At 43.2% G+C, this 18016-nt stretch overlaps 1 protein-coding gene across 2 annotated transcripts in view; it reads right to left on the bottom strand.

Annotated features, from left to right (window-relative positions):
* The window catches only part of RYR3 (ryanodine receptor 3), a 753100-nt gene that overhangs the window by 287211 nt on the left and 447873 nt on the right, over positions 1 to 18016 (bottom strand). For both annotated transcript variants that reach the window (XM_006883055.1, XM_006883056.1), the window contains exons 29-35: positions 17780 to 17955; positions 16520 to 16556; positions 15001 to 15164; positions 11806 to 11971; positions 5191 to 5277; positions 4546 to 4772; positions 2365 to 3166 (exon numbers count right to left, since the gene is read on the bottom strand). In XM_006883055.1, the coding sequence (XP_006883117.1) occupies positions 2365 to 3166; positions 4546 to 4772; positions 5191 to 5277; positions 11806 to 11971; positions 15001 to 15164; positions 16520 to 16556; positions 17780 to 17955 (1659 nt within the window). The remainder of the gene's footprint in view (positions 1 to 2364; positions 3167 to 4545; positions 4773 to 5190; positions 5278 to 11805; positions 11972 to 15000; positions 15165 to 16519; positions 16557 to 17779; positions 17956 to 18016) is intronic.

Genomic DNA, 18016 nt, shown 5'->3' with positions numbered 1-18016 from the left:
GGGACGTCATGCTTGGGAGGGTGGAGGGACAGTGCAGGAGGGGAAGGCCCTCTATGAGGTGGATTGATTCAGTGACTGGGATAATCGGGATGGGCGTGTCAGAGACAGTGAGATTGGCACAGCATAGAGCAGGGTTTAGGGCTGTTGTACATAGGGTTGCTATGAGTCGCAAGTGACTTGACGGCACATAACAACAACAACAACATGTAAAATGAAGTTATTTGTTGGGAGCTCTGTGGCTTAGTGTTAAGGAGTTGTGCTGTCAATCCAAAGGCTACCAGTTCTAATCCACCAGCTGCTCTGTGAGAGAAAGATGTGCAATCTTCTTGTGTGATTTACTGCCTCTGAAAACCTGCTGGAGGGTTAGCTGTGGGTCCGTTCTGATTTGATAGTACAAAATAACAATATACAGAATGTGTTGTGCTGCTTCTCTATACTCAACTTTTTGTTTAACTACCAATTCTATTACATCACATTAATACCAGGTGGTTGTTAGGTGTCATTGAGTTGACTACCACTTATACCAAAACTATGATTACAATGCACAGTATGATAGAATCTACTTAATTGTGTATTTTAGAAAAAAAAATACATTGTAATATTATGTTTTATTACATTATCACTCATTTTTCATAAATAATAAAGCTAAGGCTATGATAGGTACTGACCTAGGCAAGTTCAGATAGCTAGTAAGTGATCAAGGGGCAGATGCTCAAACCCAGGGCTATCTGATCTCAGAACTCAAGCTCTCGCGACTGGGAAAAACTGCTCTACTTTACTGGATTTTGTTTATATTTCATAAAGGCCCAGAAGACAGTATCTACCATTGATGCTAGTTTATATATGAAAAGACTAAGAAAAGATTAAAGGTTCCTAGCACGGAGTAGGACAGAGCTCAGGTGTTAGTTAGGTTATTAGGTGACTCAACAACCAGTGATGTGTCCATCTCCATACCTTTTCAATCTATATGTGGAACAGATTAGCTGGAATCTGGGCTCTGTGAGATGAAACGTGGCATAAGGATTGGAGGCAGACACATCAACAATCTGCGCTATGCAGGTCACACAACCTTGATTGCTGAAACTGATGAGGACCTGAAGCGCTTGCTGCAGAAGGTCAAGGACCTTCCTATGGAATGAAGCTCAATATCAAGAAAAACAAAGATTCTCACCACTGGGCCAATTGGCAACATCATTATGGATAGTAAAGAGATTGAGATGGTTGACAGCTTCAGTTTGCTTGGTTCAATAATCAATAGTCTTGGTACAAGCAGACAGGAAATTAAAAGACATAATGTGATGGGAAAGTCTGCTGTCAGAGACCTCTCCAAAGTACTGAAAACCAACGATGTCAGTCAGGAGACCATGGTGTGCCTGATACAGGCCATGGTCTTTGCAATCACTTGCTATGCATCAGAGAGCTGGACAATGACTAAGAATGATAGAAGCAGAACTGATGCCTTTGAGCTGTGGTGCTGGAAAAGAGTATTGAGTATACCATGGACTGCTAAGAAAACAAACAAGTTCATCCTGGAGAGGGTTAAAACCCAGGCTGCTCCTTGGAGGCAAGGATTCTGATACTTCATCTGACATACTTTGGACATGTTGCAAAGAGGGACCAGTCCTCGGAGAGGGACATCATGTTTGAGAGGGTGGAGGGATAGTGCAGGAGAGGAAGACCCTTGATGAGATGGATTGATTCAGTGACTAGGGTAATGGGGGGCAGGTGGGTCAGAGATAGGTTGGCACAGGATAGAGTATAGTTTAGGGCTGTTGTATGTAGGGTCGCTATGAGTTGCAGGCAGCTCGATAGCACATAACAACAAACAACAACAACAATGGCACCTAACAATAATAACAGGTCGTACCAGGGAAGGTGCTATAAGTATTATGATCACTCTCTTTAGCTCAAATAGAAGTGTATTTAATGCTATGCTACAAATTCACACTAGCTGGATGATTAGATCACTGTGCTAATATGATGACTCGATGAGTCAGTTACTGTGGTCAGCTCCATAGACAAAGGTTTCTCCCATCTCCAGACAATTCTCTCACAAATGGTCACTTTGGTCTCAGAGGGAAGGAGGTAAGATCAAGAGAACTCTAAATGGAACCAGAAAAACAATTCTAAAGCAAGTATCCTATTGACAAAGGTCAGTCTTTTCATCTGGGAGTGGAGAGAGTTAAGCAGTCTGTTCATGTTGGCAACCCATCAATAACAGATGCTTCTCTCTCAGGGCATCTCTGCTACATTCTTCCAGCAGCAGATACAGATCTGGGCCTACAGTCTCAGCCTCACTACTTGGCTATGCTGTCTCTCTCCTGAGCCCTTTCGAACAGTACAATCTCTGCTGCTGTGGATTACCTGCAGTTTGACGGACTCTGGTAACCGGGTCTGCAACAAGCCTCTGACCGGAGCCTTGGCCTCCTTGCTGGCCTTCTCCCCAGCTTCCACTGCCTTTTCTTCTACTTGTGTTACTTCTTCCTTTTCTGCTCCTTCGTCTGTCTCCCCACTGTGTTCCCCAAACACAGAGGGATCGATCAGCAGCAGGATCTGCCGGACATCTTCATCATCAAACACCCCCATCACCAGGAGGGTTCCAATGAGCTTCAGCACAGGCACAAACTGGAATTCCACAGAGCCCCCGACTGGGTCACGGATGTGCGGCCCACTGCAATGCACAGCCTCCGTGAGCATACTCAAAGCCTTCGTCTTGAGAATCTCCAAGGGGATCTCGGGGCTTTGTTTCTGGTGTTCCTCACTGGTCACAACAAAGCAAGGGGTGGAGAACCTGAACCCTGGCTTGAGGCACGTCCTCAGACCCACCCCTGGTAGTCCATGCCTTTTGGACTCGCCTGGGTATAAGCAAATTTTCCTGGTGGTACTGGTAATGGGGATGATGTACTCATTCTTCATCATCAGCTTCCTCTCCTTAGCATGGGCCAGGTGGATGCTGATGAGCAGGTCGTAGAACCCAGATCGGAGGAGACCAGGGAGGTACTTGTTGTCAATGGTGTAGAAGAGCTGGGAGAGGTCAACATGGCTGCACAAGGCGTAGGCTACTCTGTTGTTTCCTAGGGCACACACTGCGCTGTATAGTCTCAGTGTGTGGTAGTGGAACTGCATCAAGTCCTCCTGTTCACAGAGCTCTAGGATATCCACACACCTGAAGATGGGACAAGCAATCAGCCATTCAGTGGGGAGAAGAATGCACCAGAATCCAGCATAGTTCTCCCTCTAAACACAGTAAGACTTTACCAAACTCAACAAAGGCAGAGGGGCCAGAGAGATGGAAAAAGTCCTATAGGTCATCATTCTTCCCTCAGTTCTAGTCAATGACCCAGTTCCTGATAAGCCACAGTATTTCTAAACCCAAATTTATCCAAAAGTCTGTAAGACTTACATGGCTTTCCAAGTCTAAAGTCTTCCTGTAGTAGGAAAACTTAAAGTGAAAAGCATTCAGGCCTATGGCAAAGGTGACCTAGTCCTCTCATCTGCAGGCTCAAATGGAACCTCTGTTTCTAGAAAGAGCTCCTCAGAAGACTGACCCATAGTCCAATGTCATTCTGTCACTACTCTTAATCTGTATACTTATAATCTGCCATATCTATTGTGGTTTCCCTTTCTTTGAAAACAGAACTATCACTACACTGTTCAGGAAGAAAACACTTCCATCCTGATGTCTGTTGGTATAACCCAATTAACTTTTACTTTCCTGATCTTAGAGTTCTATGAGCCTGTGTGTTGCTGGTTTGGAATATTTAGCACTTGGGCTCTGATCTCTGCTTAAGTTCTATTAGCTTAGTTCCTCCTAATCCTCACCAAATCCGAAGTCTGAGTACTCCCCAAAACTGACTTTCCCAGCTCTTCTTACACTATGTTGTTTTGATGCTGCTCATGGTCTAACTGGCGATCTAAATGGGAGTTCTACAAGTGTCAATTCAACTTCTCTCTCCTAAGTCTGCTTCTCCGTCAAAGACATTAGGACATAGAGATATCTACAACAGTGAAATATCCACAATAGTGAAATTTATTTCATTCTTTCTATGCACAGAAACCATATCAGAGTCTCACATATTCCAATCTCATTTTCTTCTCCCAGTAACCCTGTTGGTGGTGGGCAGTTCCCTTGTAAGGCTCTGACACAATAAATAATTTGCACAATTCCACAAAACCAGAAAGCAGTGGAGCTGAGCTTGAACCTAGGCCCATGCCATAATTCAATAATAACTCTTAACAAAGAGAAACCAGGAGTTTGATTCTTGGTTCTCCAAGTAAACAGGCATGATTTTTGCTCCTCTGATCTTAAGTAATATATATTGCCAAGCCATCTTGTAGCAGGCATGTCATATGGAATTTCCTGTTGTATCTGAGTAAATAATGGAAGTAGAGAAGGTAAACACAGAAACAGAGGTGTCTGAGGGAAATCCAGCCACTTGAGGACTAAGGAAAGTGCTTGCCCACAGAGAATGCTCCTGGTTTCCATGTGGGCATTTGCCCTGCCTCACCTGCTGCCCACACCTTCCCCTCTGGTTGTCCCTGTACCTGTTTTCTTCTGGGATGTAGAGTGCCATCATCTGCAGAGGTTCCAGGCACTGTACCACCCAGCCGTGGCGCTCGCTCACTCGCTCAGTCTCCACCTTCAGGAAGCTACTGGGCATGCGGCTCCAGAGAACAGGCTGAATGGTCTGGACATCCAGCCGTGGTGGACACTGCGGGACTGGGTTCTTCTCTTCACTCCTAAATATGGCAGCCGACAGGGGCATTGCATTCTACAGCAAGGCAGAAAGGTTATATAAGAAAACACTGGTCAATACAGAGATTCTCTGTTGTTGGGCAATGCAGATAACCCAAGATTTAGAATTACTAAAATGGTAATTATAAACTGAAGAGAGACCATGTATCCAGGGATTCTCCAACGGCTTTATTAGAATTCACTAAGACTCTGCATAAAGAATTATATGAGAATTCATTCTTTCCATATCTAGTAGAGGTGGAAAGAAAAAGAAATAAGAACACACATTCTGCCAACTGAACTTCATAATCAAGTTCAAAGAGCAGAACACTAAAGCTGGAGGGACCAAGTGGAGGGAGAGGGCTGCCCTTATTGTATGAGGCTTGGGATTTCTCCCTTTATGTCAGGTCTGCCTTCTGTTGCCCTGGTCTTTAGACAAGGGAGCAAATAAATACCTTCATCTTCCCAAGTTCAAACTGAAACAAAGAAGTGCTTGTGGGCTGGAGGAAGACTGCTGGAAATACTTTGGTGTTGGGTTCCACCTGAAAACCAAAACAAATTGAGAAGGCTTCCATTAGTTAAACGTTCATAGATGAGGGTGCTCTAGTGGCAAGAAGCTACCCTGCAATCTCAAAGGTACGCGGCTAGAATCTACCAGATGCTCCACTGAAGAAGTAGGGGCAATCTCTTGTTCAAGTCAGATCTGACTCGATGGTATACAACAAAGAAAAAGTTCATAACTGGCTAAGTCACTGGGTGTTCTCAGTCAACACTTTCATTTGTAGATTGAATTGTGTCTCTTCACAATAAGTACTGAAGTCCTGGCCTTTTAATCTGTAGGTCCGAACACTTTTGAAATTGGGGTTTTCTCTTGTAATATTACAAAAGTCATTGAAGTTACACAAGAAAGGGTGGGTCCTACTCCTAATCTCTTCTGAGTTATTAAACAGCACAATAGACACAGAGGCACACACAAGACAAACACAAAAGAAAACTAAAAAACTGTAATTCATCAATTACGTGAATAACTTATAAGGAGCTCTGGTGGCACAGTGGCAAGAAGCTGTGCTGCAATCCCTGAAGACACATAGATCAAGTCTACCAGCTGCTCGGTGGGAGAGGGATGGGCAATCTAATCTCCTCCTGTGCTATTAACAGCCTCTGAAAACCTGCTGGAGGGTCTGTTCTGACTCACTGGTATACAACAAGAACAACTTGTAAATAATACTGTAAAATAAAACAGTTATGAATGATTGAATGACAAAACAGAATGACTGGTAAACTTTTACTCAAATTTAAAAAAGAAAGGAAAAGTGGATTTTTTTGTTTGTTGTTGTTGTTTTTTGTTGTTTTTTTTTTAGATCAAACCATTTTATTCAAAGCTTTTGGGGAAGATCCAAAGAGGTGGGGAAAATGATAAATTTTTATATATAAAAAACATATTCCCAAGACGTCACTGGTTTGATCCTTGTATTCTCTAAACACGTACTATGTGACATTGAGAGCTGGTGTCCCTCAAGTCACTGCAAAGCTCTAGCAGTTGAGAAAACATTCACCCGGACCAGCAGGAAGCCCAATGTGGTTGTGTTAACAGGAAGAGGTAAATGCATTCATCTCCAGGGTTCATACTCACTCACAGGAGTACAGGGAAACAGAGCCTGAAGCATGGGACAATTTCAGGTCCCTCAGGACTGATCTCTGCAAGCTTCCCAAACACCTGGACCCTCCTCCCAAACACATGGACCCTCTCCTACCTCACACAGAGCAGGCACTCTGAGAACATTCAGAACATCCAGGCTAGGAACTTTGGTGATACCGTAGGTTAAGTGATAGGCTGCTAACCAAATGGCCACTAGGGGAATGGATGTCTACTCCCATCTTGGCGTTAAAGACTTACAGACCTGGGAAGCTGCTGGTCATTGTTAGTTGGAACTGACTCCATGGCAGGAGGTTTCATTTTCTTGGGGGTAAAGACTTCTAATAGAGTACTAACAGAGTACACTCTGACCATGTTGAACAATGCAAAGTTCTCTTAAACCAAAACCACGAGTGGACACAGGAGGATGTACACAAGGTTAAAAACAGCAGCTGGAGAGAGTAGACAGAATTAGAGAGGTTCCTCATCATCATCATGTCCTGTGGCGCTACCCCTGTGATGTACAGCAAAAGAGGTGCTATAGGTTTAATTAAGACGAATAACTAACCTTAAAATAATGAACTTATCCAGGTGGGGTCTAACCTAATGACATGAGTCCTTTAAAAGCAGTGTTTTCTCTGGCTGTGAGAAGCAAGGGAAATCAGATTCTGAGCCTGAGAAGGACTGGATAGATCCTTGAAAGCTTTGAAAATAGAAGGCACCATGTAACAGGAAATGTGGGTTGTCCCAGGATGACGGCCAGCAGAACCTCAGACCTACAACTACAAGGAACTGGATTGTTCCGTTGGTCTAAACTGGATATGGATTCCTCAACCTGAACCCCCAGGTAAAAATCCGTCTGACTGACACCTTGATTTCAACTTTGGAGAATCCATTTAAGTCTTCCAAAACACTGATCACAGAACTGGGAGAGGTAGCAAGCATATATTCTTTCAAACTAGTGTAGTTGTTTAAACTTGACATGAAGCAACTTTTAAAAAAAGTAATCCAGGTGCTTTTCAACATGGTCAATCTATCGGACAACAGATAATTGTTGAGCACACACTAGGTGCCATAGCTCTGGTGGCACAGTGGTAAGAAGATGCCTAAAGGCACTCGTTAGAACCCACTAGGTACTCTGTGGGAGAAGGATGGGTAGTCTCCTTCTATGCCTCTGAAAACTTGGAGAGTCAGCTATGCGTCAGTTCTGACTTGACGTCACACAGTACCAACCAGGTGCCAGGTACTGATTCCTGAATAAGGGATGTAACTGCAAACACCAGGGCCAATCCTTAACCTAAGGGGTTTATGTTCTAGATGGAAAGTAGTATTCATTTTCTAGGGTCATCGGACCTAAGTATCCAGAAATGTATTGCCTCACATTTAGGATGTCCATTAGGGCCATACTCTGTCTACAGGCTCCAGGGGAAGGCCTTCCCTTGTCTCTCGCACACTCTGGTCACCTCAGCTGCACCAGTGCTAGCCTTCCTTACCAGGCCAGTCTTCTTAATTCTCTATGCTGCCTCCTTTAATAAGGACATCACTCAGATAGGATTAGGGTCTTATTCCAGCCTGAGCTCATGTTAACCGATAATATCTTTAAAGATCCTATTTTCCAACAAAGTCACATTCACAAGTGTTAGAACTGTAACCTATCTTTGTGAGGGACATAATTCAGTCTGGAGAGGAACCTTACATTCTCTGACGTGCCGTCAGTCAGGATTCGGGGCTGCTGGGATGCACATGGGAAGCTATTCTTCTGATAAAAAAAATCTTCTTTAATTTACAATTTTCTATTTTGTGGGGTATTACTTCTCTCTCCTTTGCTTCTAAAATTAATTGTCTCGAGTCAATTCTGACACAGGAACCAACACATGGCAGAGCAGCACAACCCCACAGGCCTTCTGAGGTGGTATTCTTTCTGGAAGCTGTCACATCTTTTTCCTGTAGAAAAGCTAATAAGTTCCAACTGCCAACCTTTTGGTTCACAGCCAAATGCTTAATCATTGTGCTACCAGGGCTCCTTTAATCTAAAACCAGTTGTCAGTGAACTGATTGCATATCTTTCTCCAATAGACCAAGTCGTAAGTTTGAACCACCGACTTCTCAGGAGGATGAGTTCTTAACTACTGTGCCAGCTCCTTTTGTATTCACGATGCCTTTTATCACAAGCTGATCCATTCTGTTTTTGCAATAATAGACATTTTATTTCTACTCATGTGTGAAGGTCAAGGTCTGGGAATTGGCCCAAGTGGAAAACCAGTTCTGGTTATAAATTGCATCTCATGGCCGGACCTGCTCTCTGAGCAGTGTGACAGGAGTGGCAATCATCTTCAGAGCATCTCTTGAACGTACATTTTATTTCTCATTTCTCCACTGATTACCTTAAGTGGGACAGAAAAAGGTTTTTCAAATTGGGCAGCAGTGTTTAATATGGCAGTCTAGAAACACGGTTTGAGAGAATCCTTCTCTTATTATTTTGGTTCTTTCAGAATAGAAAGCCAGTGTATAAATATTGCTATTCTTCTCCTCGCAAGATAATTGAAAAATGAAAATGGTTACAGCTTCAGAATAGCAATTATTCTAACTGCTGGAAGGCCAGACATCTGGCAGGACATGTTATCGTCTCACACGGAATGGGAAGGGGGCTGTGTGAGCTTCCCGAATGTCGCTGGCACAAAGCACTGACTCTCCCCACCCACACAGTAAGTTTCTCATGGTTGGAGGACTGACTGGGACCACAGAGGAGTCATCAGGATTTACTGACATTCAGGGAGTTGAAAAGGAGCTCTGGGAGGTGGGTGCCAATACACAGCTCAGAGACGAAAACAGTCTAAAAGCCACTCCGAAAATGAGCAAGAAAGATGGAATCAAAGTGGCCACAAGTCTCTCTTCTTTGCTGAAACATCTTCTCAATATCAGTCATGCCATCCTGAGGCAGCCCCGCCACTGCTGCTGTGAATGCCCTAATGTTTTTGTTCTATTGGTTTTGTTGTTTTGGCCCTTCATAGCCCAGCTAGCCTTAAGTTATAAGATGCTTTCGAGCTCTCAGCAGCTCAGGGAGGACCCTTCAGTCAAACTCATTTAAAAAGTTAATGGGAAAAGTTAATGGATTCTGAAGGAGAGCAGTAATGTATATAAACATTTTCTCCAGGGACTCGGGGGAAGGTACATCTATGAGAAAAGTACTTACTGCCTCAAACCCTTGTTTATCAAAGCCTCTCCCCCTGCCTTTTTTTAAATGGCTATTTGGGCCCCAGCTGCTGGACCAAGCTTGCCGCAGGGAACTGGTAATACCTCCTTTTTTTCCCAGGAGAAGGAGGTGGAAAAGAATGTCACAACAATACAGGAAGTTCCGAAAGGATGGGTCAGATACATCAATGCAACATGCTGTCCCAGGTCCCCAAGAAGAGCTTGGTCCATCTGCTTTTCGCCATTGAACATTTCGGTTTTGGGCTACTCTGCTGTGTCCCACCTGACCTACTCACTTAACCACGGCCAGATAGCTCGTATTCAGAGGCTCTCTCACCTGGAGAGTGAAATCTGGGGATGATTCTGGAGTTTGGTGCTTCATCTACCCACCATACATGGACCTTTTAATATGCTCTCAGATAACAACCTTAGAAGATGACTGGCTTCTTTGAAACACTGCATGCTATTCTTCTGCTAAGAAATTTTCAGTGGTTTCCCATTTCCTATTACTGCCTGCTTACCTTTCCAAAAGGGAGTGCTGGTGGTGGCCAACCTGAAGGCACATGGTTCAAATGCAGCATCTGCTCTGTAGGAGAAGGTTGGGCAATCTCCTCCCATGTAATTTACTGCCTTGCACCCCACTGGATGATCCGCAATGACTCAGTTCTGACTTGACAGTACACACCAACCACCACCACCTTTCCAAGTGAAGTTCTCAACCACTCTTCATAGATGTTCCATACTCTTCTGTGTGTTCCTCAGTCACACTTCAAAGTTCCCTATCTCTGTGAGGTTTCCTGCACTATTATTTCAACCAAGAAGAACATGCCATGCTACCAGAATAAAACCTTTTTCCTTTAAAGTCAGTTTAGATACGTTTTCTCCTCAGTTAAGTAATTTTTGACCGGTATTTCTTCCCCCGTCAGTCTTGACAAAGGCGAACTCTTTCTTTTCTGAACTCCTGTAACACTCCATCCATAGAAATTCTCCACTTAAATCTATTGGAGTTTCAAGAATATTTCATGCAGGAAATATCTTAGTTTTTCCCCTCTTATGTCTATTAAGTCTGGACAAAGGAAGCCAAAGAGAAGAATGAAGAATTCAGAATTCAAGTGCTGACGGCCTTGCCTGCCTGGCTGAGCTAGCAGGTGGATTGTCAATCAGAGTGGAATGTCCCTCCCTAAAGACTCTTATAAAAACCCTCCCCAATAATTTCACAGTGTGACTTACCCACTCTGCATCCCCAGAATGAGGAACTTCACTCGGGAGCTCCCCTATTCCTCCCTCCTTTAATAAAGCTGCATTAAACTTTCTCTCATTCTCTCTGATTTCTTTCTTAAGTCCACTAACTTAACATAGTTCTGTATAATTCTAGGCTTACAGAATAGTACTAATTGTTAAAGTGATCAAAAAAAGTGCTTTTCTTGGTCAATATTTTGAAAAATTGATAGACTGGTTTCTTTCTGGAATTATTTCTCCAAGATTTTTCCATGTGATAATGTTCACTGCAAAACTTCAAGGTGTTACATGACATTGAGTTGAAACCGATTCATGGCTAAATCTCTATTGAATTTTCAGAGGCTGTAAACTGTATGGAACGAAACCGCTCATTTTTCTCCTGCAGAGAAGCTGGAGGATTAGAACTGCAAGTCTTTGGATTGGCAGTGCAACTCATTAATTACTAGGCCATCAGAGTTCCCAAAACTTTAAGAGGAGGACTGAGAAGGGTTTAACACATGGCATTTGCTAAACTTATCTGGCCTCAGGTAGGTAAAAATCTTGCCTTAAAGAGAGATTCAATTTCTTGTGGTCAATAACAGGTAAATTTACCTAAATAAACATTTAGAGTCTTGTGCTGGTGGCTTAGTGGTAAGGCACTGCACTGTCAACACAAAGGGAATTGGTTCAAATCCACCAGCAGCTCTGCAGGACACAGGCAATCTCCTTTTATGTGGTACTGCTTCTAAAAACCTGCTGAAGGGTCAGCTAAGGGTAGGTTCTGACTCGACAATACTTAACAACATTGAAGATGAGTCTTTTAATTTTCTAAAGGGTTCATCAACCAATAAATATGATGGTTTTCCTTATTGTTCTTCTTTTCTGTGCAAAAATAAGTCACTAGAACTCTTTATTTTCTTAATGTGGGCACATCCACTTGAGATCCTGTTGGGGAGGGCTGCTGAGGGTGGAGGAGAATGAGGAGCAAACCCCTACACCAGGGCTGCTGCTGGTGCACGCCTACCTGGTAGCAGGTGCCGAGTTCTTTCCCGTTGGCCGAGAAGGACAGCATGCCCATTGCCAGATCCACGAGGCAGCCAATCTCCAGGTCCACATTACTCCGACTGGATCTTTGGGAATTAGCCACAATATCCCCTCCCCAGACCATGTAGCAGTTACTGCGTTTCACACTAGGAGCCAAAGAGAAGAAGAGGCACAGAATCTGGACTGCACAGCTCAGAAATTAAATGTCCCTGAAATTTCCTATAAACTTTCTCACCACCCTGAAGTAACTCCCCCTGCCCCTTTAAGATATTGCATTTATCATCAGTAGAGCTCACAGGACATGAACCACTACTTAGTTTAGAGAGGGCCACTGCCCTCCCACAGAGCCTGCATGTTCAGATAATTTAATGTCAATTCACCTTTATAAAAACGTAACAGAGATGGCATTACCACCTAATAATGCCAAATAGAGGCACTTATGAGGTGAACAACTTAGGTATACTTTAACAGAGACTTGTTATAAAAGGCAGAAAGAAAAACCTGGGCTTAATGTCTCAGTCCAGTGTTTAGGAAAAATGCTACAGGCCCATTTTCCTTAGAAGGCAGATGTCTTATTCTCTCCTTCCCAGCTACCTGGGGTTCTGACCTCTGCCTTTTCAGCCCACTTCCAACTCCGTGTTTTTATCAGCTAGCTGTCTATTCAGAACAAAAACTCTATTATAGGCATTTATATTTCTCTCTCTTCTCATCTGTGTGATATTTTACTTCATGACAGTAGTAAAAAGATCAACTATGTATTTTGTGCATTAATGACATATATCTAGTTGTACAGAATAGCGGGTGCCTGACCAGTGCACCCCACATGCATGTAGCAAGGAAATTTACAATGTGTGGTATTTCACTAATGGATGGGAGAGTGATAGCAGAGCTGAGTCCCAGTGCCCTTCAATATGAACTGTGGACAAGAGGCCGCTGACTAGATCTGTCCAAGCCAGATCCTGGTGCACATCATCTGAGGCACCTATTCCATAAGGTAACATTATGCAATTCTTTTCTCAGGCTAAATAAGAGCATGACTCTATACATGGTGCTAAGATAGCTCTTTTTCACATCTTGTAGTCAATCTGGTAAAATAAAGCTTGGCTTCCTGTTATGTTCCTCCGTGGGGACAGGGAATAGGGCTGAAAGACTCTGGAACAGCCTCCCTGCAAACTCTAAAGATTCTTTACCTCCTGGGGCTGTGTTCTCATTAAGAATGCAAAGGATTTGATTAGGATTCTCTAAAATTCCTTCTAGTTCAAGAAGTTTATCACTTTGCCCATGAAGGGAAATTCCCATTGTACATCCCCTTGGGGCTGTTCTCTCATTATGAGGAACCACAGGTAGGCTCCAGAAGTTTGTCACTTTTCCCCGCGACAGAAAATCCCTTTTGGACATTCCCGTGGGGCTGTTTTCTCAATATGAAGAACCTCTAGTAGGGACCAAATTGCCTCTTCTAAGGAGTTATAGCCATAAACAGTAGCCATGTTATTACTGCTTTGTTTAGTGATTAAATTACTGAGTACATTTAGGACTAATACAGGATTCAATTAATAATGCATTGAAGCTGTGGGAGTGTGAAGTGGCAGAGTTTGACAATATTATAAAAGGCCAAATTAGAAATGCCATGAAACATTTGAAAAAATCAATCTTGTATTTATTTCCTACTATGCAGAACAGAATTATTGAGTATCCATTTTATACTGCGACCTATTCTAGCTATTAGTGCACCAGTGGAGTTTCACAATACGTTTACAATAAATGTGTATTATGAAGCCTTGAAAAATCAAGTTATCTGGCCAAGGAGGCAGAGCTAACAACTGGGGACATGGTCTGCTTGGGAGGAATACTTCTACCTTTTGCTTTTTTGGTTGAAGAACAAATTTCTTAATTGGTCAATTACCTTCATATGCTTTTCTTTCCATCTGAAACCTGATGTTGCCTACAGGATCTACTCTGGGCTTTCCAACATGATAAACATTCCATAATGATTATAAAGTCCACTTTCCTTGGGTTCCAACTACATTAACTCTATGTGCATCAAAGCAGAACTGGACTCCCTTGATTTTCATTGGCTGAGTTTCTTCCAGAGAGCCTCTTGGGGTGCATTCGACTGGTCAGCAGTCAAGCGCATTAACCATCTGATCCACCTTAGAACTCATGATAACAATAATAGTGGATGTCTGAGGGACACGTGAACCCAGGTACTGCTGGAAGAATTCTTCTGTGTATTAATGTATTTAATGCTCACAAGCCTTATGTAAAATTAGTATAATTATTTTCATTAAAAGATGAGGAAATGGAGGCCCAGAGAGGTTAGTAACTGGCTGATGGACATCCACCTAGTAAGTCCTGGACCCTGGTTTAAAAATGCAGAAAGTCTGCTTCACAGACCTGCCCTTGACCAAGGCCTCACCCTAGCCCCTCGATGACAGAGTGATGTGCCTGACCTCTGGCTATTAAACCTTTATGGGCCAGTGGTATCTAAAGAGCGCTGGCTTTACAACACTGGCTTTATGGGAAAGAAAGTGCAGTTTGGAAAAACAACATTTCTATAGATATCTATTTAAGAAAAGGCCTATATGTAGGACAGAAACCTGGCAGGAGACAAGAAGGCTCAGTCTCCCAGAATCACCTCTGGGATGCACCTGGCTGAGGATTCTCTGACCACTGGGCTGGTGGGAGGGCACGGGTGTGCCTAAAACCTCTACTATCAGCTGAGTAGTTATTATTCATGAATTTGCTATGTATCTTTTATGTTCTTTATGTTTTCAGTCAATGCAGGATCTTGGGAAGTTCTAAGCTTTGCTCAGCCATTCCTGTATAATGTAGCACACATTCTTATTTCCTTGAATCAATGTTTTCCACACATTCAAGGATTGTCTGTACTCATTCTGATCTCAAAGAACTTGGGGCCTTTCTAGAAATCATGAAGGATGTTTCCAGGCTGAGTCCAGCTCCTCCACTTCCCTATCTGCATTTCTCAATCATTGGTCATGCTTTGGAAACAGAAGGACACTGCTTCCTATTTGCACCAGTAACACTGTTTTTTCTATGATACCTGCCTCTTCCTTGTCTACTAAAGCACTTTAACGTTGTGCTTCATTTCTTCCTTTTAAGTTGCTGGGGATAAGGAGCCAGCAGACAATCCTTCCTTTCTTGGGAGTCCTCTTACCTTTCATGGACTCGGCCCCTCTCATCTCCCAGGGTCACGGTCACTGTGCAGTTTTTATTCAGGTCAAACTTTTCACTGTACAAGTGATAGTCTGGGGTCACCCATCCAACCCAGACGCAGGAAGGATCCTGTCCAGCAAAGATGCGAATTGCATAGTAGCACTGCTGTGAGGAGACCAGAGAGAGGAGTGAGCTGCTCAGTGGCAGAGCAGACTAGACAGGCAGCAAGCCTATGTGGCCCTTTATAATGGTATACAGATGACTGGTTATTTAAGACTGGAAAGGACTTAAGACTCTCATTGCCGTGAAGCATTGCAATTGTTAGTCACATAATGTTTGAAGTTATCAGAAGCTATGAGAAAAGCTTGAACAGATTCTCCCTTCAAGTCTTAGAAGGAATCAACATGGCTGACACATCCTGTTCTCTCCCCAAGCGCCATGAAACAATATATTTCTATTCTTATAAGCCTCCTAGTTTGTTACTGCAGTTCTGGGAAACTGTCACATATGTTACAAAAACAGCTAATGCATGGTGAAGTGGGCAACTACATGATTTTCTTTAGGCAACAGGACAAGTTTCTTCTTAATGAGCTAATGCTTATTTGTATCCGGTCATATTTCTATTGACTGGGAGACAAGCGGGCCAGCCAGACAAATCTGGGCTCGAGTGCTAGTGTTGTCAGTTATTAATTGTATGATTTTAGACAAGTCATTTGACCTCTCATCCATCTTAGGAGGTCACTGTGGGCATCAAATGGGAAAGAGACCCAAAGTGCTTGGCTCAGTTTCATGCACGTCCTAAGCATGTGCTGCACTGAAACTAGAATCCTATTCCTCTGAGCTGGCCTATGAACTCGGGGATGCAAGTTAATATTACTGAAGGGCTGACAGGGATTCTTTTAAAGAATTGTTTTGCCAAATACTGAATATGGATGAGGGGGAAAAACAGGGTGGGTGGGGAGGTTTGGAAATTAGGAAGTGTTGCTTTTTTACTAATGTCTGCTATGGAAAAAGGGTCTAAAAGCAGCTCCCATTTTCTGGGCTGGCTTCCTGCTACATCTTCTCATTTAATTGATTTCAAAATTATTCCTGGCACTATGCAGTAAAATGGGAGAACTGAGTCATGGAAAAAAATTTATATATATATTTACATATAAAAAACTTTGGTATATATACACATACCAAACAAAAGTATTAAATTAACTCCTCCTCTTCCCAACTGACATTAATTTTAGTCAGTAAGGGTCCTTGGTGGCAAATGGGCAACAAGGACACACTGATTCCTAGTTAGAAACTCCAGGTAGAGTGTCTCTTGTGCGCTGAAGAGCTGTATTTCTTCTCCTCATTTGAGAAATGCAATTTCTGGAAATTTCATTGTTCTGGAAGCATCATGGTAGATATTAAGAGACAGGGTAATTGGCAATTAAAGATCTCTAGACAGATCTTTGCTGTGAGGGGCATATTACCAGGCACAACAAAGAATCAAATGATTAAAACCAGAATTGAGCACATATACTTACTGTGGTTGTATGAGAGAGTATTTCTTGCATCTGTTTCCTGAGGGCGAGAATAATCCATGTTTTAGTCAGTCAGCTGTGTAAAGAATCCGCAGTTCTGACAGATCTACTTTTAATGATCGAAGCAAATTTAGGAAGATGGTTTTTTCCTATACATGAATGAGCCCAACGAGTCTAGAGACTTGTTCATTTGTAAGCTGCTACCACAGGAGCTCTGGTGGCCTAGCGGTGGGAAGCTGTGCTGCCATCCTAAAGGCAAAAGCAATTCAAATCCACCAGCTTCAGGAGAAGGATGGACCATCTTCCACCACACAGTTCACTGCTGCTGAAAACTCACTGGAGGGTCGGTCAGCTATAGGTCGGTTCCATCTCAATAGCACACAACAAAAAAGCATAGAAAAAGGCCATGACTTCCAACACTTACCCTTCAGTTCAGACAGTAAATCAGGGTACAGGGTGGGCAACGTGATAGTAAAACTAAGTAGAAATGCCAGTGAATAGACCATTCTGTTTTCTCAACCAGCAATACATATTTTTTTTAAATTTTATTTTATTATTTTTGTGTGAGTGTACTGTCAAATCAGATCTGACTGGTACAGGAGGAGATTGTCCCTCCTCCCCTGGCAGAGCATCTGGTGGATTCGAACCATGCGCATATGGGATTGTAGTTGCAGCTCCTTGCCACTAAGCCACCAGAGCTCCCCCCAGCAATGCATATTTTAAAACAGAATAACCAATGAAACTGTAAAGGAACCTGGACAAGTCAGCTCGAGACAGGAAGATACACATCACTGATTAAAAATAGACCTCAAATAAGGACATCAACAAATGCAGGCCTTCCCAGGAAGGAGACACCACATTATTCATGATTTGCACAAGAACTGGCCCATAATCATGCAAAGGTGGCAGCATTTGCCCTCAGAAACTTCTGACCTCACACGAAGGCAACACATGTACACTCTCATGCATTCACATTCATTTTACTCCTAAAACACAAGAAGTGTAGGAGGCAAGCTGGCTAGGGGCTCCGGGGAACTGAAAGACTAGAAACTTTTCATAGTACTCTCTAGCCTGGTTATTTACCACTTCATTAAGGGAACGAACACACACACACATGAGTGTACACACATACTCATTTTTCTTTGTGACAGAAACAGTGAGAACCCTGTGTACTCAGTTCTCATTTGTGATGGAGTCAAAACAATTAAGCCAGCCCTGCCTCAGGCCCAAGGACAACTGGGAGCGTGGCGGTTTCACCCTCACCTCTTCTGGAAAGCCTCACTGTCCAGGCAGGCACTGTGGCTGAAGGAGGAGTGGCACTCCACGGGCATGCTCAGGCGGCAATAGATCATGCTGGCATTGCTGTTCTGTGTGCCGAACGTCTTGTGGGACACCTTGAGGCATGGAGGGCTGTCCATGGTGCCATCGATCCTCATGACCTGGAAACATCATCCGTTCTTAGGCTCATACACTTCAGGGCCTGACCTTGACCCTGTACCC

The sequence above is a fragment of the Elephantulus edwardii genome, unplaced genomic scaffold, assembly GCF_000299155.1.
Source record: "Elephantulus edwardii isolate Elephantulus edwardi_28Jun2011 unplaced genomic scaffold, EleEdw1.0 scaffold00026, whole genome shotgun sequence".
Lineage (NCBI taxonomy): Eukaryota > Metazoa > Chordata > Mammalia > Macroscelidea > Macroscelididae > Elephantulus > Elephantulus edwardii.
This window is presented reverse-complemented; position numbering and strand designations above follow the sequence as displayed.